General features: G+C 37.6%; 1 protein-coding gene across 1 annotated transcript in view; it reads right to left on the bottom strand.

Annotated features, from left to right (window-relative positions):
- Positions 1–26,990, bottom strand: part of LOC114025602 (ras and EF-hand domain-containing protein-like) — a 107,309-nt gene that overhangs the window by 8,475 nt on the left and 71,844 nt on the right. The window contains exons 13-16 of the mRNA XM_027839080.1: positions 26,039–26,120; positions 21,953–22,067; positions 11,745–11,864; positions 7,689–7,765 (exon numbers count right to left, since the gene is read on the bottom strand). Coding sequence (XP_027694881.1) covers positions 7,689–7,765; positions 11,745–11,864; positions 21,953–22,067; positions 26,039–26,120 — 394 coding nt within the window. The remainder of the gene's footprint in view (positions 1–7,688; positions 7,766–11,744; positions 11,865–21,952; positions 22,068–26,038; positions 26,121–26,990) is intronic.

Here is a 26,990-nt window from a genome sequence, read left to right as displayed (position 1 = left end):
ATTCTGGTAATAACAAATTTGCCTGTAAATGGGTTAATGATTAAGGAAAATGTCCTACCAGCCAACTAAGGAAATACCATTTCTTGGAGATTCTAATTCTTAGAATATGATGTTTCCAAGAACAAATATAGTAGAATAAATTATAGCTTTAACGAGTCATTCCTGGAGTTCTTGCAAAACAAATTCAAAATCTCAAATGCTCCAAGCCCTTAATATCAAAGAGATTCTAGAGTAAATTTCATGAAACATCTTGTGAGAACTAGACTTGTACATTCCATGGCTGTGGAGTTGAAAGCTATCTGGATGATTCACTTGGTGGTCTATAAAATAGAGTTTATTTGACATAAATTATGAATAGTAACCATCTGAAAAACTGTAAGTCATCTTAAAACTCACATTTTATCTCTACTTTATAGCACCTGACTCTTTAGGTCTAGTTATTTTGACAAACACATATTTTGGGCACAGGTTCTCTAGTGGAATCATGCCCAATATCAATGGTTACTACTCTTGCAGAACGTCCTTTTGCTCTTCCACCTCATGCCAACAAAAGAGTCCACATAAATATGTTTTATCATACAACCAGAACATCTCAGACCTAGGGACCTTAAATCAACAGAAGATGAAGGAGGCAAAAAAAAAATCACTAATATATGAATCACAAGTAAGTTTTCTGACTCCTTGAGTTGCCTAAGAATTTTAGTTGTTGATGTCATCTGGTCATAAAATGGTGGAAATGAAATATGCCTTGTGATATGCTAGTTATCAAAATATCTTTGCACACCAGGTGTTTTAAAGCAAATAAACATAAGCTAGTTTCCAAGAGGTAAAAACAGTCATTGCTAGAACTGATCAAACATGCTATATCTATTAGTAGATAGCCTAGAAGGAATCAACTTCTTCTATCTTTATGGTATAATAAAAGAAATAAACTCTGCTCTCTGGGTGTGACTAGGGCACGTTGGAAGGCACTTACCTTTAGCAGGATCCCAGAGTAAAATTTTGCATATTACTGTACTGACTTATTCAATGATCTCTACTGCATTCCTCCATTAAAGTCCTATTCTGATATATCATTTTGGCTTGGAAATGACACTTTGTTCCCAAAGACTATGCCAAGGAATTAGAAACTCTGGCGGATCTTCCATCAAACTTGTGAAAGACTGGCCCCCAAGATATAGTCTAAGTTCAAATAATATGATTGGCAGAGAGCTGGTCACAACTCCAATAAAATAATAAAAAAAATTAATCCAATAACTTGGGTATTTTTTTTCTTACTATTGGTTTTTGTCCAAGGCAACTAACTCATGGAATTATCTACTAACGCACAGAAAGACTGCAATCTACTTTAACAGAACCAACAAAATCACTGATATTCTTAACTACTGAGCATCTGAAATATTATATAAAGACATCAACAAAAGTAGACATCTAAAGCATTTACATATTGCCTCTGACAGATATTAGCTGTGTGGTCCTGTGAAAGTTACTTAATCTCTCAGTATTCTGGGCAATTCTCTAAGACAGTTTCCTCACCTGAGAGTTCATAAGTCCAGTCCTTATCTCCTCTTTAATTCTGTCACACAATAAAGCACTCTGGGAACAGTAATCTATTAATTAAGCATAGCCCTAAGGTAAACTTACTTTCTTTCAGACCCTCAGAGCACAATGGTATCAAGATGACTAGAAATAGTATGTCATTTCTCTAAAGAGTAGCTCCAGGATAAACTAGAATCACAGATTTTTTTTTGGTGGTATATGGTAAGTATTTAATTGCTAATAACTGACATGACCTTAGAGGTCATTCAGTCCAATCCATTCATGTTACAGTTGAGGAAACAAAGTTCCTCAAAGATTAAGTGCCCAAGGTCACTCAGTGACATGATGGAACTGAAACTGGGATCTCTACAGACTCTTGTATTCTAATACTCCTTTCATTACCTCACACACTTGTGCCTCAATGTGCATAACACATCACAGATGAGCAATCCATTCTCCATTCAGTATCTGAAGTGATTTTGCAGGTCTCATCATGTCACTCCCCCACTCAACGAACTCAAGTGACTTCCTGTTGCCTCCAGCAGCATATATGAATGCTCTGGCATTTGAAGTCCTTCATAACCTAGCCCCCTTCTACTTTTCCAGGCTTCTTACTTCATCTCACTCTTTCACTCTCTTTACATTAATGGAAACTCTCAGGGAAACATCAAATGGCTAGGACACCCTCTCCAGTCAGTGCTGGCTGTGACTTCTTTCAAGTCCTCCTTTCTTTTTCAGCTCTTCCTTCATCCTCCAGTGACGTAGAAGGAAGAACCTACATTATCTCTATTCCCCATTGTCACTTTCACACTCTCTCCCTTTGCTTCTATCCTGGTCTCCTTGCTGTTGTTCCTCAAAAAAGACCCTCTGTCTTCAACTCCAAGCATTTTCACTGGCTCTCCCCCACACCTGGAATGCTCTCCCTCCTCATCTCTACCTCCTGGTTCCTTCAATTCAAGCTAAAATCTCACCTTTTACAGGAAACTTTAATTTTAGTTTAAGAGCTCTTTAATTTTAGTTTCATCCTTCTATGGATAATTTCTTATTTATTCTGCATATAGCTTATTACATAGTTGTTTTCATGCTGCCTCCCCCAAAATATTGTGAATTCCTCAAAAGGGTACTGCCTTTTGAATTTCTTTGCATCCCCAGTACTTAGAACAGTATCTGACACATAACAGGCCCTTAGCAAATATTTATTGACTGACTACTGACGGTTCCCTTTTCTTTCAAAGGTTCATTCCATACATCTCTATCACCTTGTACAGATCATTGTTGATATAAGCGATTAGCCTTCAGGTCATTCCCTCTTCCTTTCTCAGGGAGTTTATTTTTTATATTGATTTCTAATTAAGAAAATTTATTTTCTCTCCCTCTAAACTCTCACCCCATTGGGAAAAAAGGAAAAATGAATTCTTTGTAATAAAAATACATAGGCAAACAAAATGAATTCCCTTATTGGTTGAGTTCAAAATGCATACGTCTCATTCTACACCCTGAATCCATCACCTTTCTATCAGAAGGTAAATAGGATGTTTTATCATACATCCTCTGGAATCATGGATGATCAGTGCATCATTCAGTACCTGGCTCACAGTTTTCTTTTTTTCCCCAACCCCTGTTCTCTAATTTGGAAGTTTGGATAGACATGTGGGTCCTCCCTTGAACACCTCAGTCTCAAGGTTCATCACCTTTAACCTCTATCTGTTCTCTACACTCCATCTCAGCCATCGACAGGGCAATCATACCTTAATCCTACTCATCACCCATAATTTTCTACTAACATGTGCTTGAACTTTAAAATTCCCCACTTTGATAATCATCTCTTATTCTTTCATCTTTCCCTTTTTCTCAGTTTTCCTAAACTTATTATCTTCATCACAATCTCTAGTCCAATTCCCCTCTCAGATAATCATTCCTGTTCTTCATCTTCCTCCCTGTAACCTTAATCCTGTGGTTAACCAATTCAACCATATACTGTCATCTCACCAGAGGTACTGGTCCACCCTAAACACTCCATACACCCCTAAACAACAAATGCTTATTGACTAATAAAGAAGATACTGTTTTCTTTAATCTGGTGTAAATGCCTGTGCTAACAAGGACAAATATTTTCCTTTGTAACAATTTAAGCATCCTCCTTTGTTATAATGCATGCCTTTTTCCCCTCTATGTGCTATACTTGCTCATAGCAAAACTGCCTTGTAAGAAACACACTGTCTCTATCTTCTCATTTTTAATCTCTGGAGAGAACATATGTGTATGTCTACACATTTATAATCTATACACCTATGTATATGTACACATATACACATATATGCATATATATGTATACATTATATTATGTGTGGAATTCATCTGCTGATGACACACACACATATCCATCACCTATTGATGGTGTGCGACATGCTTTTGAGTGAATAAACAAACTGCAGTTTACCTGTCTATATTCATTATCCTAGGCTTATTTGAGCAGTAGCAAGTAAGAACACTGAAAATTCCAGCAACATTTCCCTTTCATTTTTAAATTCCTAGAAATAATCATCATGCATTCTGCTTCCGCATATACTTCTCAAGCCCTTGCAAACAGGCTTCTGACACCACCCCTTGCCCAAGACTATTTTCTCGAACGTGACCAACAGTCTCCACTGCTAAAAACCAATGGCTTTTTTTCTTTACTCTCCATATTCTTTGACTTTTCCAAATTTTTTATGTTGTTGACAAGCCCCTTCTGTTTATAAACTCTTCTCTACCTTTGCCTTCTGTGACACTCCTCCCTTCCAGCTCTCCTACCTGTCAAACGTTCGTTTTTTCAGTCTTATTGGTTCATTATCCACCCCGTTTGATAACCATATTTTCCAAAGGTTTTTGCTTTTCTCTCTATGTTTCCCTTGGTTATCTCATTCTACCAACATGGATTCAATTATCTCCAAGCAGGGATTCTACATTTACCTAATAGGCCCTAATGTTTCTCCTGAATCTTAATTCTGCATCAAAAAATTGTCAGCTAGACACCTCCAGTAGGCTGTCGCATCAATACTTCAAATTAAAGATATAGATAATAGAAATCAACTTTTCCCTAAAACTCACTACAGCATCCATCTTTCCCAAATCACTCTGTATTTATTTTGCACATATTCTACTTACACATCTATATGTTGTCTCTCCCATTAGAATGCAAACTCCTACAGGGCAAGAACTGTTTTGCATTGTCTTTGTATTTCCAGCACTTAATATGCCCTCTCCCAAGGAAACCTAGACTCTGTCCCTGGTACCCTGGTCTCTGATAGGTGAGCTTTTCGTCATAGCTGGACTGGAAACAAGCCTCCATTTCACTTTTCCAAACCTTGCCAATTCACACATACTCCATTCTAAAGGAGGCAGTTCCTTGAGGGCACAGAACAGCTGGCTTACTTCCCTAGGTGTGTATCCCAAGTGCTTAGTCCAGTGTCTGGCACATAGTAAGTACATAATATACAATTTTCCATACATATATAGACCTGGCACATGTTTTTTGTAATTACTGTTCAGATCAATCATATTCAACTCTTCATGACCCTATTTGGGATTTTCTTGGCAAGGATGCTGGACTGGTTTGCCATTTCCTTCTACAGCCCATTTTAGAGATGGGGAAATTGAGGTAAACAGGGTTAAATGACTTACTTAGGGTTATACAGCTACTAAGTGTCTGAGGCTGGATTTGAACTCAGATCTTCCTGACTCCAAGCCTAGCACCTCTATCCACTGTGCCACCTAGCTGCCCTAGATATGGCACATAGTGGACACTTAACAGATGTTTGTTGATTGACTAATCTCAAATATCTCCATTTCTGGTAGGCCACTCCCATCCTTCCAGGGTTCACAACCTGGAATTCATCCTTGACTCTTCACACTTGGCCCTTAGACCTAATCTCAAGACTCATCATTTCTATGTACAGAACAGATCCAAATCCCATCCCCATCTTATATATAGTGAAGGCTCTCATCACCACCTACCCACACTACTGCAGTAGACTAATAATTTATCTCTCTGCTTCAAGACTCCCCTTTCTCCAATCTACTCCCCTGTACAGATGCTAATGTAATTTTCCCAAGACACAGATTTAACCACTTTGCATTGCTCCTCAAGTTGCTTAAGCTGGTGCTCACAAATAAATGCCTCTGTTTGGTATTGAGTACCGTTCCCAACCTAGTTCTCCATCCTACCTTAGAGCCTTGTTAAGCATTAGTCCCCTTCGAATTAATCCAGAAGCTCTAATCTTCAAAGCTCAGCCCAGACAACACCTTCCATTGGGATGTCCCTGAGCCCCTCCCAGCTACTAGTGTTTCCCCAAAAAATTATCTTGTATTCCATATACTGATTTTTCTATCTACATTGTTGTCTACCCCTGGCACAGTGGATAGAGTGAAAGACATGGAATCAGAAAGACCTGAATTCAAATTTGGCCTCAGACATTTACTAGCTGTGTGACCCTGGGCAAGTCACTGAGCCCCATTTGCCAGTTTCTTCATCTGTAAAATAAACTGGAGAAGGAAATGGCAAAACACTCCAGTATCTTTGCCAAAAAAAAAAAAAACCCCAAACGGGGTCATAAAGAGTCGGACATAACTGAAACAACTAAACAACAATAGAATATATGCTAGCAAAAATACTTTTCTTTGCCTTTCTATACCAAGACATCTAGTAGGAACTTAATAAAGTAAGGATTTATTGATTGATTCCTTCTACCTGGATATCTTGCCCTGCCATTCTTTTAAAAAAGAGATTTTATTTAAAAAAGATGCCATAAGAAGATGAATTTTTCTATTTATAAGATCCTTTAAAAGTCAACAATATCAAAGAGAACCATGTGATGTAGTGGAAAGAACATTTATTATTAGGATTGAAGAGACCTGATTTCTAACACCAATTCTCTCACTAACAAATAGAAGTTACTAATCCCTCTAGGCCTCAGTTTTCTTATTTCTAAAATACAGGGATTGAACTGAGTGATATAAAAGGTCCCTTCCATGTATCTTTAGAGGTCTGTGACCAGCATTTTAAATAGTAAATAGCTAGGATTAAGTGGCTACTTACAGTAAAGTACCAGTTTAAAATACGTTAACTTGTTCAAATTGTGAATATATTACCAGCAGAAGAGGTTTTTCATCAAAGAAAAGATAATGTCTCTGAAAACCTACAAAGCATCTTCACTACTGAAATTATGTCTTGGTAAGTCTACCATTTGAAAACAATAGGCTTGATTTCCTTTTTGTCATCTACATTTTAATTTTCAAATATTTAAATTCTTGAGAGTTGCTCATAGATCAGATTTCTATTCCATAAGGGTTCTCTCCATTAAGTGACACCTCCCCCAAATGAAGAAATCTGATATGGGTAAAAGTATTAAGACTAACAGATAATCTTATCTCCTCAGATTTTTCAGAATTAAAATGCTTACACTCAAATCTATTAAATTTAGCACTGATACTTATCACAACAAAGATCAAAATTAATATCATTTCCACAGATTAATAATTACTCAGAAATAGCTTTGACAAAGTTGCCATATCAGTAGGACAACATGTGGGGTAACAAAAGAAGCACTAGGCTAGGATCTAGGAGACATACATTCTAGTCGCAACTGGCCAAATAATGATCTGTGTGACCTTGGGCAAACCACTTGTCTGGGTTTTAGTTTCCTCGTTGGTAAAATGAGGAATGAGAAAGTCGGAAGAAACAACTTCTAAGGGCTTCTCTCCTTCCCCCTAGCTAGAATGTTCTCTGAAAATTGCTCTAAATTATTTTTTTTTGAACACTGGAAAATGTCATAATGGGTGGCTGTAACTCACAATGGACGGCTGTATTCAAAATCAAGTTCCTGGAAATGAGTCACAGAAGTCAACAATTAGCTTTACAGTGACATTTTAAAGAAATGTCAACTGCACCTCTGATGCACCTGTTTTGTTTGGCACTGAAGGTATTTTCTAATGCAACCTATTCTCATGAAGAACATGTTTATTTACTCCCTTCCTGCAATCAGTAGAAAAGAATGTTTTCTAACTGATGCTATAATGGATGATTTAGGTCAGGAAGTATGACCTAAAAACACCTAAAAACAAAGTCAACGGAACGCTTGTTTTTCAAAAGCCAGGGAGACGGGTTTTACCGAGCCAGATGAAGAACAGCTTCCACAACATTGGAGCCTTCCTTCGCGCTTGTTTCACAGAACAAGGCGCCATAGGTCTGGGGAGAAGAAACACATTCAACAGTTACACGGAAGGTCAGGCCTTTCTAGGAATTTTAGCACTTTAATCAAATAAATCCTTAGAGAAACTAACTTTATCTGAATACCTGCCCATAAATTTCTTGTTTCAGTTTTTAAGGGATGACTATAATTTGCTAAAGATTTTGAGGAATATCAGGGTTATATGGATTACAGACACAGTTATATGGTCTGAGTGCTGGAATTAAGTGCCAGAAGGAAAAGACCTGAGCTCAAATCCAAACTTATAAACTTATTAGCTATGTGACCCTAGGAAAGTTATTTAATTTTTCTTGGCCTCAGTTTTCTTCATCTGTAAAATGAAGATAATTGCACCTGTCTCAAAGGGTTAGTGTTAGGGATCAAAAGTGTTTTGCAAACATCAAAGTTATGTAATTATTATCATTATCATTATTATTATTATTATTGAGGAGGAGGAAGAGGATATTCTATAAGAAGAAAAAATTTGGTGATCTTTTCTTGGGCTTTAAAATTTCCATTCCCAGGATTCTCATATTTGAAACCTCAGGGGTACCTCAGACTCTTTTCCTCACTGTCATGTCATATACCCCCATCAGCTAGTAAGTTCTCTCAATTTACTTTCGCATCTCCTGCATCCATCTCCTCTTCCTAACTCCCACTGCCAGCACCCTATTATGGTCCATGACTGAAGCAGCCTCAACACACTTGCTCGCCTCCCCATCCTCTCTCCCCAGCAATCCATCCTTAAAACCAGTGGCAGAACCTTTCAATAAATAAATATTTATAAGCACCTACTATGTGCCAGACACTGTGTTAAGTGCTCTTTCACAGAGTCTGGGAGTTTGAAGAGATTGATCTAAGCATAGAAGGAAAGCCCACAATAAATAACAGAGGTGACACTGACCATCGAACCTCTGTATGCAGACGTCCAAGGAGGGAGAACCCAGCACTTCTGAAAGCAACTCATTGCACTTTTATATCCCATGGTCTAGCATGGTACCAAGCACATAGTAGGCTCTTAATAAGTCCTTGCTGATTGATCAGAATAGCTTTAATTGTTAAGAAGTTTCGGTAGTTGGTTTGGAGCCAAAGAGAACATTATAAACTGTACAACAGTGATCCGTGTTTGTGTTCTTTGCTCCCTAAGGCCAAGGCATAACGCCTCTCAATGTATCTTTCCCAGTGCCTCTCTATAATACAGCAGGTCAAATACCTGAGTCTTGTTTTTTGGTTAAATACTATGAGATCCTTCAGCTAGGTCTCATGAACTCCAAGTCCTTCACCATTCTGTTAACCTTTCTCTGAACACTCTCTCTCTAGCTTACCAATGTCCTTAAGCTGTGATGCCCAGCACTGAATGTAGTACTCTGGATGAGGTCTGACTGGGACAGAGTCGAGTTCTCACCTCTTAATTCCTGGAAGCTCAAGATGACATTATGCTTTCTTAAGCACAGGTCATGGCATCGCCACTGCATATGTTCACTGATTGCCTTCTGCCTATCAAATAAAGCTTAACTTTCTTTTCTTAGTATTCAGGGTCTTTCACAAACCTATATCACTTTATCTTTCCAGCCTTATCTCATATAACCTGTCCTTCAGGCCCTCTTTGCTTTGGACTATTTCTATCTGCTGAGCAAACATCTTGTTTTGGCTCACGATGTTCCTTCTTCCTGAAAAGTTCATTCTCAACTTGAGTAGTGGATAGAATACGAGACTCAGAATCATGAAGATCCACATTCAACTTCTTACTCAAATAATTACTGTGTGACCTTGGGTAAGTCATTTAATTTTTCTCAGTCTCCATCTTATCATCTGTAAAATGGGGATAAGAATAGCTGGTTCATGGGATTGCTAGGAGGATCAAATCAAATGAGATAACATGCATGAAAGTGCTTTACAGAGTGCTGGCTGAAAATATTGATGTTGTGGTTGATATTATTGATATATTGTTGTTGAATTCCTAGGCATTCTTTAAAGCCCAAGTCAGATGTTTTCTCCTTGCATGAAACCTCTTATTTCTGCTTCCCATTTGGCAATACCCTTATCCCAATTAGACTTCTCATATACAGCATTTGGTTACTTTTTAGCAGATTGCAAGCTTCTTAAATGCAGAGACTTTTTTTGTTGTTGTTGTTCTGATTTTGTATCTCCAGCACCTAGCAAAGGGTCTTGAACATAGCTGGTGCTTAAAACAGGGTATCCCAAAGTTTGGTGCCATTTTAAGCTATTAACAATTAAAACTGTGGGGCAGCTAGGTGGCACAGTGGATAGAGCACTGGCCCTGAAGTCAGGAGGACCTGAGTTCAAATCCGGCCGCAGACCAAACACTTGACACTTACTAACTGTGTGACCCTGGGCAAGTCACTTAACCCCAATTGCCTAAAAATTTTAAAAAAAAATTAAAACTGCACTAAGACTTTTGGGACACACTCAATATTACTAATTCACTGGCAAACCACATACTTATCATGTAAATTTGGACAGAAGACAATGACCTGTGTTTGTGTTCTTTTTTTTGTTCTCTTTTGTGTTTCTCTCTCTCTTTTTTTTTTTTGCTTCTCTTTTCCCCCAAATGCTGATATTTCTCTAAACCTCACAGTTTATAAAGTACTTTTCTCACCACAACCCCTCTGAGATAGTTATCAGAAGGATCATTTTATAGGTGAGGCAGCTGAATGAAGCTCATAAAAAGTGAGTTGTCTTGCCCAAGGTCACATGACTAGTAAGTAGCAGAGTCACAACTCCAACAAAGGACTCCATGTTGGACTTTTCTGCTGTGGTGCTCTGCCCCAGCAACAAAGCCTCATAGTGCGTAGGTAAGTAACCAGTGGGAAATTGCTACTGGCAACTGTCATAGGATTGCTTCCTTCTTCGTATTTGCATCCCCAATGCATGGCACACAGTAGATTCTTAATAAATGCTTGCAAATTACTATTCAGGGATACTCGGGAGAGTTAAAGGAAGGGCTAGGAATCCACATCTTTGCTCTCTCAAATTATTTTCTTTGATAGGCTTCAGTCAAAACGCTACACTCTCTCCCCCTATGCAATCAGTCTTCTTTACCTTCTGTTTACGTTCTTCAAGGGCAGTTAGGAGGTACAGTGCTAGTCCCAAAGATTTATCTTCCAGAGTTCAAACCTACCCTCAGATACTTATTAGCTGTGTGACCCTGGGCAAGTCACTTAACTCTGTTTGCCTCAGTTTCCTCATCTGTAAAATGAGCTGGAGAAGGAAATGGCAAATCACTCTAGTATCTTTGCTAATAAAATGCCAAGTGGGATCACAAAGAGTCAGATACAACTAACTGACAAGACAACAACAACAAATGTTGCTGAACTACTGTTTGTTTCCTTTATCATGCAATCTGAATTACTAAAATTCTTCCTCCCACACTGAACATCTAGGGTGCTGTGTGTCTACTATGCTTATTGGTCAGGAGTTAACTCAGGGTTCTCCATCTCCTCATTTGTAAAAATGAATTAAGTGATGTCCTAAGGTTACTTCCTGCTTATGGCCCTATGATTTAGTAGCCTAGAGGATATCAAAGTCAATAAACAAGCATTTACTAAGCAAGTACCATGTGCCAAGTACTGTGTGCAAAAAAAAAAAAAAAATGAAACAATCCCTACTCACAATGAGTTTACATTCTAATGAGTCAGTCTAGAGAACTGATTGAAAACTGTTTTATGTACAAGACACCAGAGTTCTGCCCTGAGTGAGCAAAACAGAAAGAAGATTATCAAGAAAGATTGGAAATCTGACTCAGAGCACAGCAGTGTGGATCCATAACAGCTTGAAATGACATCCACATATGTACGTACTGAATTCAACATTTTGTTGACACTCTGGGCGGTCTCAGTTGTATTCAGTTTGCTTAGGCCATCATGTGCTTAACCATGACCTAAATGGGTTAGATAATCTATGCTTTTGCATCTAGATTGAAGATCTCTTGTAATTTGTATTCATTGTTGATCTTACCATGGCCAGTTTTTCTCCAAAATGTTTTGGCACACATTGCTGTCCCTGGGCCAAAGCTGCTTCACAAAGATCTGCCTTATTTCCCACCATCATAATTGGAATTGTTTCATGCGCTGCATCCTACAAAAGGAAAGAAAGGGAAAAAGAGGGAGAGGGAAAGGGAGAGAGAAGAGTCAGGGGAATCTTTTATATACAAACTTCTACTCTTTATGTAGTACTAATAATAAAGGTGATAGGCATTAGCATAATTGCATGTTTACAGCTAAAAATCTAACTTCTTATTTTAAATGCAAAGGAAACAGCAAGCAAAGACTAATTCAAGAAACATCCCTGCATTTAAATATTAAATTGGGCTGTGAGTCACACAGTAACTACTTGGAACCTCTGCTTCAAACAATAGTAATTAGATGGCAACTCCCATTAAAGCCAATACATAATATACAATCAATCTCGTAATTACCCTGTGACATCAATGGAACTGGAATTTCATACTTAACTACCATCTAGTTCATGGGGACAAAAAAAAAAGAAACAAAGGAACACCTCAGAAAACAGAGTACTAATGGTCATAATTTGTTCTTACACAGAAACCACTATTCAGGGTAATGGGTTGAGATAATGTACAAAAAAGCTTTCTGAAAACCTTAAAGCACTTTATATAACATTTTCTATTATCATAGAATCTTCAAGTCACAGGATATGTGAATTAGGTACACTAACCATGAGTTCCACTTGGATTATAAGCTAAGGTTGTATACAAGATGTCCCAAAAGTCCTAGTATAGTTTTAAGCTTTAATAGGTTATAACTGCACTAAGACTTTTGGGACACTTTCTACCATATAAGTGTGCACACATACACATAGATATAGTCATATTCTCTTTCACACATACATACATACATACACACACACAAATTTGGATATTTCCCTATGGTTCCTATATCATACACCTTCCTAAACTACCCAACGGCAGAAACTATTTGGGATCCTATATATCTAAGGAACCACAGAGTCAGAAGGGGGCAGGGAGAATAGTTACACTGTATCACTCAAACATGCCAACCCTCTATATTTGAAGTCTGATATTTCCCTATAAATTCATTTGAATAAGGATATATCAAAAGCCTTCAATGTTTGGTTTTTTTTTTCCCTTTGCCAGTAGAGCAACTAAGCCAAGTGCTTCAGAAACTTGCTACTACATAATCCGTTTTTGCACCAATACGTCCTCACTCTGTGGGATCCCACAAACCCGGATGAGTTTTATGTACTCAGCTCTTATCATGTTAAGAACAATCTAAGAGTCCTGGACTCAGATTTGTAAGAAAGAAAGGAGCCACAATAAGATCATCCCAGATGGACTGCAGGCTGCATCGAGCTAGGGTTCATATTTGTTCTTAAGAGTAGGCTGAAGTTCAGGGTAGGGGAATTTGAAAAGCCATACAGTTCAGTTCAAGTTCAAATACAGTGACTGGAGGCCACCAAGCATTTGATACCACTTCTAAATGCTGCAGCAAAAGGAGCCCTAAGGGAGAAATAGAAAGCAAGTGCCAGGCAAATCCACCATCACACTTGATCACTACCTCCTTACAGACTCTGATGGAAACAGACCCAAACCCTGAACCCAAGAGCACTGGGAATAGCAGTATCTCCCAACCACCAGAACTGCTTCCAGCTTAGGCCCCCACAGCCATCACTGAGAGAAGAGATCATTTTGGAGAAAGGGCCCAGCTTCCTTATCAACCCCAGCAACTGTTGACCAAATGCCAGCAATAAGCTGATAAGCAGGAGCCCTAAAAGTGACAGCACCCCATCCCCCAATCAGACCACCAGCCCTGCTTCCAGCCCAGTCCTCATAGGCATCATCTGAGGAATCAATTACTGCCAAGAAGGGGCCAGCGATCCCCATCAACAGCAGTCAAGGCGGCCTAGCCATGCCTGGAGAGAGAGGGAGGAGGCAGCAGGTGCCAACCAAATCAAACCACCACCACCCTGACCATCATCTCCCTTCAGACCCCGAGACAGACAGCCCAGGAATTTGAATCCAAGATCCTTGGGAATAGCAATGCTTCCAGTGTCTGCAGATATCATTCTGGGAAGCAGTCCTTAAGGAGATACACCCCAGCAACTGCCCCTGCAAGGTATTAGTCACAGCTCCTGAAAATCCAGAAGAGAAAGCTCTTACCACCAAAGTGCTTGGCACTATCAAATGGTTCGATATCAGAAACTGATTAACCTAATCAGTGGAATATTATCATCAACGGAAATGACATCACAGAAGAGCCATTATTAGCATTTGCTTTATGATATCTGCTGTATCCCAAGGACCATGGGACCTTTCACTCTGACTTACAGCTGCAATCTCCCCCATTAGAATGTGAGCAGGTTGAGAACAGAGACATTCTTACTGTTCTATTTATTTCCTTTAGCACAGTGCTTTGTACTCTGTAAGCACTTAATAAAGGTGTCATTCATTCATTCACTCATTCATTCACAGTTCCCTGTTACTGATAAGGCCCACTGTCAAATACGGCCCCAACCAACTTTTATGTATTTTGTTTTCCACTAATCCCCTGAATAAAACTTTTTGCCTTATCCATAATGGTTTACTCATTTCCTTGAACTGGTTATGTTTTCCCTTTTCTCCAGCTTTGCTCAGTGTACCTTCTATCTGTAATGTTCTTTCAACCAGCTTTCTAAATCCCATGCACCCTTCAAGGTCCAGACCAAACGTTACCTCCTCTGTCAAGATTTCTATCACCAACCTGGCCCAGTAGGAACCTTTTTTCTTCTACAATACCTGAAAAGCAGATTAGTGTACTGCAAAGAACACTAAATTTGATTTTGTTTTTTGCTTTCTTGGTGAGGCAATCGGGGTTAAGTGACATGCCCAGGGTAACGCAGCTAGTAAGCGTTGTGTGTCTGAGACTGGATTTGAACTTGCATCCTCCTGACTCCAAGGCTGGAGCTTTATCCACTGCGCCACCTAGCTGGCCCTAAGAACACTAAATTTGGAATGACTCAAGTCACCCCAAAAATGAGTAGAAAGACACAGGTCTCAATCATAGAACCATCATTTAATGCTTAAAACCTCTGAAACTTTGTTCTCTCTTCTGCACAATAAGGATGAAAAGGATGCCTATACTTTATACCTAAAAGGATTTATGTCAAATATCAACTAAGAATGTATAGAAATCCCTGTATAAATATTAGCTACTAAAGCTATTTGCTATACTACTCCTTGAGCATTTATTGCATTTTCTTATATTATTGGTTTTTACACATAAAAGACTTGTCTTTCCAAATGAAAGATTATACTAGGGGTGGGGAACCTGCAGCCTCAAGGCCACACGTGGCCTTGTAGGTCTCTGGGTGCGGCTTTTTGACTGAGTCCAAGTTTTACAGAACAAATCCTTTTATTATGAGGATTTGTTCTATGAAATTTGGATTCAACAAAGGGCCGCACTTAAGGACCTAGAGGGCCACATGTGGCCTCAAGGTCACAGATTCCCCACCTCTGGTCATCATACACACCTTTTACATCTTTGGATCCCATATGACTCCCTACCCCCCTTAGTACTCCATAAATATTTAATTACTGTTAAGTCATCAGATGAATGAATGGTTCCAAAAGCAGATTGGATCTGAAATTTGATTTAAGGTTTTGCAATGCAAAGACTACTTCCTATCAACACCCAATGAAGTTATTAATTTATATAGACTAACCAACAGTAACATATGTATTACATTACGTTCTTTACCCCTTTCCAGTAAATCAAGATACCAAATTCTATATATCTTCACCTAAGTCATTCAGGTTCTATAAAGCAAGACAGAATGCTTTCAAATTGGGAATCATAAGAGAGAGGCCAGCAGATCAGTCATTTTTCTGATGGATAAATCAGATGTCATATTGTAACCAATTTCATCCCCAGCTACAAATACAGGCAGTGATCTTTGATGAAAAGTTATCCCCTTTCACATTCTAGTTATAGCCTGGGGAAACAGTAGTGCTGCCAACTTGGTAACCTACTTAAAATGTGTAAATATTTAACAATGATGGCAGCTAAGAGTCAGGAAAAATCTTCAGCCATTTAATGTCTGAACTGTTTTAAATACTCCAGTTGACCTCAACCACTTTGCATGTGTTTAATCACAGTTCAAACAACTATTTGGTAGGAAATGTCTTTCTGGGTTTTGTTAGCCTTGTGTGGCCCCTCAACTTACGGGCACTTCACTGTTTATGACATATTCAAAACTTGATGGGAACATATTATCAGTATTCCATCCACTATTCTACCCTGATTTATCCAGGCCTTCCCATTCCATCTGACTTTTATCTATGTCTTTCCATTAACTTCCAAACTAGAATCTTCCTACTATGTGCCTAAGCCTGTCTCTGGTTCTCTCATTACTTCATGAATAACCTCACTGAACTCATGCTATCTCTATGCTATGCTGTTCCTCATTCTCACTACATGACCAGTCTACCTCCTTTTCTGAATATAAATGTGCCTGATGACATCTATTACGTCACTCCTTGCACGTGAATCGTTCCTGGTAACATGCTGATGCCTATTCACTAGGATAACAAATGTACCTTCCATTGTTCTTTTGGTCACTTGCAAATTTTATTCCTCTGAAAACCTATTTTTCCATGAATTATGGAAGAGATATAATGGGAGATATTGGAAATCATGGGAGAAAGATTGACATTAAAAAGATGACTTTTTGCAGAGGTGGACAATGTGAGGTCTTTTAGTAACATCAGTTTCCCAAATATGATCCAGCCTGGTATCTTCTTTTTATTCAACTCAAGACCATAGCTCACTGGTCCTCTGCAGTAGCTACTCATGATATAACAACTACACACCAAAAATTGGGGACCAAAAATTTCAATAACTTTTAGTCTACCTTTTGTCTTTGTATCTTTTCACAGACTGCATCCTTATGCCTAGAATCTACTACCCTCCTCACCTCCATCTTTGAGGTCCTCTGGTTTCCTTCAAAACTCCATTCAAAAATTTTAATTCAAAATTCAAGGATTGCTCCTGACCCACCTTCGCTCTCAGCTGCTACTAGTTCTACTGGATAATTTTATTTGCTTTGCATATATTCTGTATTTGCTTAGACACATACTTGTCATTTTCCCCAATAACATGCGAGCTTCTTGATGACAGGGAATATTTCATTTTTTTTCTTTTTACCTCCAGAACTTATTTCAATCCCCAGCACATAGTAGCTGTACAATAAAGACCTTATTAGTACTCTGGAATCATGGATGGTCATTGCATTGATCATAATACTTACAACTTTCAAATTTGTTTGTCTTTACAATGCTTTAATTGTATAAATTGTTCTCTTGGTTCTGTTTATTTTATTTTTCATCAGTTTATAGAAAGTCTTCAGAATTGTTCATTTTTATCTCTTCATATGTGTCTTTCAATCTCTCTTTTAAATCATCTATTTCCTTGTTTCTTATAGCATATTCATACACCACACTTTATTCAGCTGTTCCTCAACTGCTGGGCAACTTCTTAGTTCATGGGTTTCTTGCTACCAAAAAGAGGTGCTATAAACATTTTTATGCATAAAGGACTTTCTCCTCTTTCTTTGATCTGTTTTGGGTGTATGCCTAGCAGTGGTATAGCTGTGTCAAAAGGCATACACTATTTTCTTCCTAACTTTTAGTGACATTGTGTGTAATTAAATCCCCTTCCAGAATTGTTTTACCCATTCACAAGTCCACCAACAGTGTCTCACTGTGCCTTTTCCCCATAGCCCCTCCAACATTTGTTATTTTCCTTTTTATATCATCTTTGACAATCTGATGGATATGAGGTGAAATCTCAGAATTGCTTTAATTGGCATTTCTCTCAAAGTGGTCTGAAGCAATTTTTTTCCCCATACAGCTATAGATAGCCTAGGTTTCTTCCTTTGAGAAATGTCTGTTCATATCCTTAGACCATTTATCAAAGGGTGAATGTCTCTTATTCTTATAAATATAAATAAATTATGGAATATGAACATAAATAAATTATCTTGGAAATGACTTTTATCATAGAAACTTGCTGCAAAGATATTTCCCAGTTGTTTCTTTTTTAATCTTAGCTTTATTGAATTAGTTTTTTTGAAAAAAAAACTTATTTTTATATAATCAAAATTACATATTTTATTTTCAATAATTCTTTCTATCTTTTATTTTGTCATGAACTTTTCTTTTACCCATAGAATTGATAGCACCATGCAATTTACAACTAACAGACAGAAGATTGATTTAGGGTCCAGAATCAGACATATTTGTGAATGCAGCCAATGAGATTCATTTTGTTTGACTATGTAAATTTGTTACAAAGACTTTATTTTTCTCCTTTTTTTTTCAGTGGGGTAGAAAGGCAAGAAAGTAGATTTCTAATTTAAAAAACACTTAAAAAGAGGTGGGGTTCTACAGGTAAGAAATATAAGCATGTAACTGTCAGGTGAGTTCACTGAATTGTCTAATTGTTTTACTTTGTTACAAGACTGTTTGGGGTGGGGAGAATCTGGAAATGTTTGTAATGAAATACAAAAAACATCAATAATTCTTTTAAAAATAGCTTACTGAACTACCTTAGAATTAAGCTACTGCTTATAGATAAGATCCAATAGTTTAAGATTATACTCCAGGCAACTCGGTTCTACTCATCAACTATGAGAGGCTATGCAATTCACAACTTTGTGCTTGTTCTCATATGCAGAATGGATCAACCCTTTCCCACTGAGCTTCAAGGAATGCTGTGAGACAATATAAAAATAAAAGGAAACACTTCAAGAGTAAAAGCACCACATCAATTCAAAGAACAGTACTATATTTTCATTAAGTTTCTTTCCTGTTTCATTGTAACAAAAATAGGCAGTTTAATATTTTTCAACTCATATTGCTATTCACAATTAATTAGTCCTCACAGCACCCCTTGGGGGGAGGTTGATATTCCAATTGCATTTTAACTAGGAGGCAACAAGGTTTAATGACAAAGAGCAAGTTAGTGTTTGACTTGTAAACCATGACAGCTACTAGTTATTTTGAAAAAAGCTAGGTGGTACAGTGGCTATCCTGCTGAATATGGAGTCAGAAAGACTTAAGTTCAAATTCAGCCTCATACACTTGCTGTGTGATCTTGATTAAGGGTATGATCCCTTATGCTTCCTGATTCAGTTTTCTCATCGGTGAAATGGGAATAATGATAGCACCTACCTTCCAGGGTTATTGTGAAAATGCAGTGAGATAACATTTGTAAAGCATTTTGAAACTTTAAAGCATTATATGAATACTAGCTATTATTAATGTTAATAATAGTATGTTAATAGTATCATATTATTTCCATATTATATCATGACCATTATAATATATTATAATCATAATAATATGATAATATAATATAATTATAGTATATAATTATATATCATATATTGACTGTGTTCATAAAATCCATGTTTCTTGCTGGACCCTAAGTCCATCACCTCTCCGTTAATAGTAAATAGTATACTGCTATCAGATCCATGGATAGAAGAAAAATTCACAATCAAACAAGAGATAGAGAGGATCACAGAAGATAAAAATGGTTATATATAATATAATCATTATAATAGTATATGTGTTTGTCATTATATAATTATATATTGCATGTTGTATAGATAATTATATAATAAGTATGTGGTATACATTATATAACTAATTATATAATATTAATTTATTTTAATTGTGGCTTCCCACCCTCATGTCTGGAATATCTCTCCCTCCTAACTTTGCTTTCTGTTTCCTTGGCTTCCTTCAATGTTGCTGTTCGGCTGTGTTCGGCTCTTTGTGCTTTCATTTGGGGGTTTCTTGGCAAAGATACTGGAGTTTGCCATTTTCTTCTACAGATGAGGAAAACGAGGCATAGAGCGTTAAGTGACTTGCCCAGAGTCACGCAGCTAGTAAGTGTCTGAGGTCAGATTTGAACTCAGGAAGATGAATCTTCCTGACTCTACACCCAGCTCTCTCTCCACTGCACCACATAGCTACCCTCAAGACTCAGCCCAAATCATGCCCCCTGGAGTAGGCTTTTTCCCCAGTCTCCAAAATAACTAATTCCTTTCCCTCTGGGATTACCATATGTATACACTGCATAAATCTTCTCTCTACCTTGTTATTTACATGTTATCCTCAAGGGCAGGGATTGTTTTTGCCCTTCTTGCGTCCCTAGCATTTAGCACAGTGCCTGGCACAGATTTAATACTTCATAAATGTTTATTTACTAGCTGCCATTTAGCAACCTCTGTCAACATACTTAATTTCTTTGACATTTATTAAAAAACTAGAGAAGACTTATTATTCAAAAATTAATGACCGTCATTTTGTTTAGATAAATGATACTGAGCTACAAATGGGACTCAAGGTGTATCTTTTGATACAATTTTAATGGTGTATCCAAACTGATCAGAAAAAGTCATCTCCTTCAAATGTTTTTTTTTTTTTAAGAATAAAAAAGACACAAGGAAACAAACAAAAAAAAAACATGCCAAGTTCACAAGTTGAAATAGGGCTTCCAGTTCATTCAAAAAGATGAAACTACTGAAGACAATTGTTATCCACAAGGATGAATACAGCTGGAAAGACCAGTGTGTGACTAAATAGTCTTTCCATACTGCTGAGAAATAAAGGCAATCTTTTGGTTTGTGGCTGCTATTGCAGGTCACCTAAGACTGTTCTCTGAGGGCTTTTTCAGACATGCATCCACTAGTCTGAAGGGTAACTAGTACTTCTAGCCATCTTCTGACATGGAGGTAGCAAGAAATAATACTGAATTCCAACTCTAACCTCACCCCCTTGAGATATCATAAAGGGTATGTATCTTCAAAGCACAGAATTGTTCCCAGAAGCTCCCAACATCATAGGTTTGATGAGAATCTGCCCAGCCTTCTGGAAAGAAAAGGCCAACCCCATTAAATGCCACTCAGAACTCTTGACTATCAGATTTATGCTCCATCTGGTAAGATGATTCTCATCCATTACATGATATTTCAGTGGAACAGATTGAAAATGAAATTTCTCAAGGTTTTATCTTTGATGTTGGCCTTTTGGAGCTGGGTTTCCACAACAATACATTTATATATGTGATATATATCTGTCTACTTCCCTTTACTCATGTGGTCCCCGCCACCCCCCGCCCAGTTTAAGACCTCTTCAGTTGGTTGGTTGTTTGCACTCCAAATGTTCATATGAACTACTTATGCCCAACTCGTGGTAGAGTATTCTGAGCTCGTATCAGTCTGATTAACTATAATCGAATGCATTGTACCTTGACTCCATCATTTTGGTCCTCTTTGAGGATGAAGGACAACAACCAGGACCTCATCACATTCCACCTGAATGCCTACTCGGGTATCCCTGTCCCAAGTCTCTCCTTTCTCCAATCTAACCTCCACTCAGATGCCAAAGTGATTTTCCTTAAGCTTGAGTCTCACTCTACACTTCCCAGCTGAGTAAACTCCAGTGGCTCTCTGTTACCTTGGGAATAAAATAAAAACTATGTTTACCATTTAAAGTCCCTCACAACTTAAATCTACCTTTTTAGACTTACTGTGTGTGTATATTCACATATATTCATACATATTCATATATATTCACATATACATATATATATTCACATATACATATATTCACATATATAGATATATTCACATATATATATGTGAAAAATAAAATTTCCCCTCAGGCACTATAGTCAAGCCACACTGGCATCCTTGCTGTTTCTCACCCATGACACTTCATCTCCTATCTATGCCTTTTAACAGGACTGCCCATACCTAAAAAGTATTCCCTCCTCCCTTCTTCTGCCTCAACAAAGGAATCTTAGCTTCCTTCAAAGCTCAGCTTAAGCACTAGTTCCTAAATGATTCCTTTCCAAATCCCTTTTGGTGGCTAGTGCTTCCCTTCCCAAAATCAACTTTTGTTTATTTTGTGCAAGCTTACAAAAGCTCTCCCAATTTAAGCTATTAAAGCCTAAAACTGCACAGAGACTTTTGGGATAACCTGAATGTACATGTTGTCTCTCTGACTAGAATATAGGAATATGGGTTCCTTGAAGGCAGGTTGGCTTTTTTTTTTAACTCCGTATCCACCATGCCTAGCATGGGACCTGGCCCACAACAGGTATTTGAAAAACATTTGTTGACTGACTGAATCTTACCTGAATTGTATCTACCCATTCTCGTACATTTAGGAAGCTTTTCTCACAGGTCACATCATATAACAGCAGAACACCATCTGCTTTTCTAAAGTAGGATTTAGCTATACTTCGGAATCTTAAGGGAAAAAAGAACAAGAAATATACATAAGCAATGGTTCTGATAAGTTAATCTGATGCTCTCACTTCTTACTGACCATTCAGTCTACTTCTTTTATGTTAAAGAAAGGCCTTCCTTGTAGAAACAATTTTTTCTCTTTTTTAAAAAAAACTTAAATACACAATAAGAAAAAGAAACATATTATAAACTTAAATACTAAAACTTAAATATAAAATAAGAAAATTTTAAAAACCATTGCCATGTGCACAGCAGAACATAAGAGATGATTCAAAATAGACAGCAATAGATTTCCATTTTAAGATAGCCTATATAATGAATACTACACATCGTATTCTCAGCTGTCCGTCTTTGCTTCCTTGTTAGTTTTCTTTTGTTCTCTGATGCGTGCTTTTTACTTTATTCTTCCCGCACCTTCCTCCCCGCCCCTCACCAGAAGGCTACAATTAAGCACAGATATATTTGTGTATGAGTGTGTGCATGTATGTGTATATATATATATGTACATATACATGTATATATACATGTACACATACATACATGTGTAATACATATATACACTTATATACACACACATATACTTAGATATGTATAATCATACTCATATTTAGATATATCCACTCATATACATCTATGTAAGGCAGTACTATACTTGTTTGTCCTCTGTTCCTCTGCTAGTGGATAATGTCTTCCTTTATAAATACAAGTCTTTCCCTATTTTTTAAGTCTATCAACTCATCATTTCCTATACCACAGCAATATTCCAACCTTATACTGTCTAGTTATTTTAAATAGTCTAAAACAACATTGATTAATATGGCTCACTTACAGTGTAGTTTCTCTATTTTTATCTTCTCATTAAATCGATTTTAGCTTTAACTTTGTCTGAGATCATGATTACTACCCCTGCTTTTTTCCCTCATAAATTCTACTTCTGGTCTTTATTTTATGTTTGTGTGTATCTCCTATTTCCTATCCTTCCTGACTTTTCTACTTTACTTCTACTCACTAACTTGGCCTCCTATTATTACTTAACCTACCCCCCTACCTTTCCCCTATATCTTAAAATCCCTCCCTTATCCTCTACCCCCTCCCTATCCACTTAATCTTTTATTTCTTTCTGAATTTAGAACTTTTATACTCTTCTAGATACATAAGTATCATTCTCTCTTTAACCCATTCCCAATGAGAGTAGGGTTCCAGAACTGTCAGCCCTCCTCCCCCATCCTCTGTGTCAGTTCTTCCTCTCACACCCCATTTGTACAAGATAATTACTCTTTTTACCTTTCCCTAGAAGGTTTACTTTGTAGTATCACGTTATCCTCAACTCTACCCCAATCTTCTTTTGAACTACCCAATTACTAATAACAATCTTAGACATATGATTTACATTTCCTCATATAAAAAGTAAACAGTATGTCCTTATTGAATCCCTTATAATTAGTCTTTGACGTTTACCTTAGATTTCTCTTGGAATTTATATGCCAAATTTTCTATTGATCTCGGGTCTTTTTGCAACACAATCCTAAAAGTCTGGCAATTCATTGAATATCCATTCTTTTTCATTCAGGATTATGCTTAACTTCACTGGGTATAATATTTTTGGCCGCAATCCCAGTTCTTTTGCTCTTTGATATATAGTGTTCCAAAATCTGTGGTCTTTTAGGTCTTCTATGATTCTCACTGTGGTTCTGACATATTTGAATTGTTTTTTTTTCCTTGTTGCTCATAATATTTTATTCTTAAGCTGGGAGTTTCAGAATTGAGCTATGATATTCCTGTAGGTTTTCCTCACAGGATCTCTTTCAGGTGGTGATTGGTGTATTTTTTTTCTATTTCTCCTTTTCCCTCTTGTTCTAACACTTCAGGACAATTTCTTTAATTATTTCTTATATTACTGTATCAAGATTCTTTTTTTTTATCGTAGCTTTTAGGTAGTCCAATAATTCTTATGTTTTCACTTCTTGATCTGTTCTCCAGATCAGCTGTTTTTCTTATGAGATGTTTCACTTTCTCTTCTATTTTTTCATTCTTTATATTTTATTTTATTATTTCTTGATCTCTTGTAACTTCGCCGGCTTCCCCTTGCCTAATTCTAATTTTCAAGGAGTCATTTTCTTTCTTAAGATTCTGGATCTTCTTTTCTAGTTGGTTGACTTTCTTTTCGTAATCTTCTTCTTTTTCTTGAATTGTTATTTTTTTAATTTTCCTCAATCTCTCTCATTTGATTTTTAAAGTCTTTTTTAAGTTCTTCCATGAATTATTTTTGGGCAAGTGACCATTTTATGCTACTCTTTGGGGCAGGAGTCTTTTTGTTTCAATATGCTCCTCTGAAGATGAAGTCTGGTCTTCTCTGTTCCCATAGTAACTTTCTGTGGTTGGATTCTTTCTCCTTTGCCTACTCATTTTTTTTAATTTATAGCAGTTTGTTATTGTAACCACCCCTAGTCCTGGGGTATAGGGGATGGTGTCTCTGGCCTCAGGTTCTCCTTCAGTTCTCCCCTCTGGCCTGGAACCAAAATCTAGGACTCTGCCCTCCTATACGTGCCCACAGGCAGCAGTGTCCCTACCCCAAGGCTTTTGCATTCACTGGGCATGTGCTGGTTCCTTCTCATCCAAGGCGAGTCTGGGCAGCACAGCTGGGCCTGGCATCCCTTATCAGCAAAGGTTCCCTCAATCTTCCCCTGCTCAGATGTTGGACTTCCAATACGGTCTGGCAAGTGAGACCGAGGTTACCTCCCAACCCAGCTAGCCCGAGGACTCCTTGGCTTGCTGTTTCAATAGAACTAGCCTGGAGATGTTTACACTTCACAGGGACCAAACCTCTGTCCTGTGACTTTTCTTCCTGTTGCCCCAGGAGGACCACTGTTCTGCCCCAATTCTTGTTTATTTTTACCACTCTATGTTCAACCTGAGGCGTTGCTTTGTCTTGTTTGTAGGGGAAATCTGGAGAGTTTAGAATTTCTGGCCTCCTCTGCCATCTTCCCAGAATCCTCATCCATAGAAACAATTTTTAAAAAGCATGTGGCCTGCAAAACAGCCTCTAGTGCTGGTGCTTCTCAATGTCCAAAGAGGACAGGATAAAGGTATGGCCATTCTAGTGGAAGTCACAGGCAGAGGTGCTTCTGGTCAGAGTTTTCGGCACTCTATACTCCCATGCACTGAACCTGATGCCACAGGAGTAAGGTAAGTGGGTTTGAGACAGAGGAAGTTAGAGGGTGTTGAGTATTAAAAGGAAGAAGAGGGTTAGCAGGGGTTGGTAGGGAGAGATAGCTCCTAAGTGACATGTCTTAGCTCTGCTTCCACATGTGATACTGTTAGAATTTCATGCAGATTTGACATAGCTCACATCTGAAAGACTACCTTAGTTATACATCTTTTAGCTTGAATTCTAAAAAGCCCAGTCTGCTTCAGATGAGCTGATGAGTTTTATTCCCAGAGAGGCTAGACAGGATAAGAAGCTCCTTCCTAATGCTTTTTAGTCAATGGCAATGAACATGCATTACAAGTCCTACAGAAATAGGTCTGTGCTGATGAATGTCTCTGCCTTTGTACAGAGAAGAGCTGAAAGGTTCACTTTCTTCAATGAAGTGAAGTCAGAATCTTCATTGCGTCATGGAAAATACATCATTTTTAATCTTTCACAGCTAAGCAGCTGCCCACATTAGCATTTCATAAGAAAAAGTCACCTTGCTTGAATCTTTCTTTAGGAAAAAAAAAGGATATTCTGGAGCCTTCTTAACCACACAAACTGAGGAGTTGCTAAAAGTCTCTTCATCTGCCAAATATAAAAACGAAGAGGAAGAAGGGTAGGGAAGAGGGAAAAAGGATTGGAATACGGAGAAAATAGTAACCAGACTTCCAATGAAACTGGAGAATATAAAAAAAAATGAGCAAACAATCTAGTAAATATTTATCATCTTTCATCACAAATTCTCCATATAAGTATGAAATCTGTGAATGGCACTTGCCTCTCTTGACCAGCTGTATCCCAGAGCTGTAAGACTGTAGGCTCTCCATCCACAATAAGAGTCTTCATTTGAAAATCAACTCCTTTAAAAGAAGCATAAGGGCTGAGAGTAAGAAGTCAATATTTCCATTTATTTTGCTTTTAAAGACTTCTTCAAGATGTGACAAGCATCTATATCACCCCAACATCATGTGAAAGTAAAATACAAAGTCATTCATAAAGATGACTCCATTGACCTAATCAGTATAGAACACTTTTGAGGTGTATTTCTTTCCAATAGTGATGATGGATAAGCAATAAGCCATACACATTCTTGCCTCATTTCCCATTCTGATCTAAGACTGGCTGGGGCATGGGTATACTCCATGGCTATGGGACAAAAAGGTTTTTGTGCCAACATAATTAGTTAATTTTGAGCTAGACTCTTCAGGCTTGATTCCACTATTAAAACACACTCTAGTGACCTGAATTAAACATTAAAATACCATTATGAATTACATTGAAATGAAATTTTAGCCTTGTACAATGGAATAAACAATTTACCTTATTCTATCAAATAAAATATAAATAGATTGATAAAGTCAGAAAGAAGTACAAATTTAGGAAAAAGATAAGCTCAGTTTTGGATATACAGAGTTTGAGGAGATAGTGGAACTATTTTACAGGCAGTCAAAGATGGAAGTATGAAACTAGAGGTGAAGGGCTAGAAACACAGGTTTGGGAGTCATCTGAACAGAAATAATAGTTGAAGTCAGGGGAATGTATGAGATAGCTAGGAGTGTCAAAAGAGACAGAGACAAAAGAAAGAATCTTAATAACTGCCAACCTTAAGCAGTCAGGAAAATGACAAAGCCAGTGAACCAGGCAGAGGTAGAGACATAAAAGGAAAATGAGAAGAGGATGATGGGTCAGATGCCAAGGGAGAAGAAAACTATTTAGTAGATTGGACAGGG

Source organism: Vombatus ursinus, unplaced genomic scaffold (assembly GCF_900497805.2).
Source record: "Vombatus ursinus unplaced genomic scaffold, bare-nosed wombat genome assembly UNPS02014832.1, whole genome shotgun sequence".
Lineage (NCBI taxonomy): Eukaryota > Metazoa > Chordata > Mammalia > Diprotodontia > Vombatidae > Vombatus > Vombatus ursinus.
This window is presented reverse-complemented; position numbering and strand designations above follow the sequence as displayed.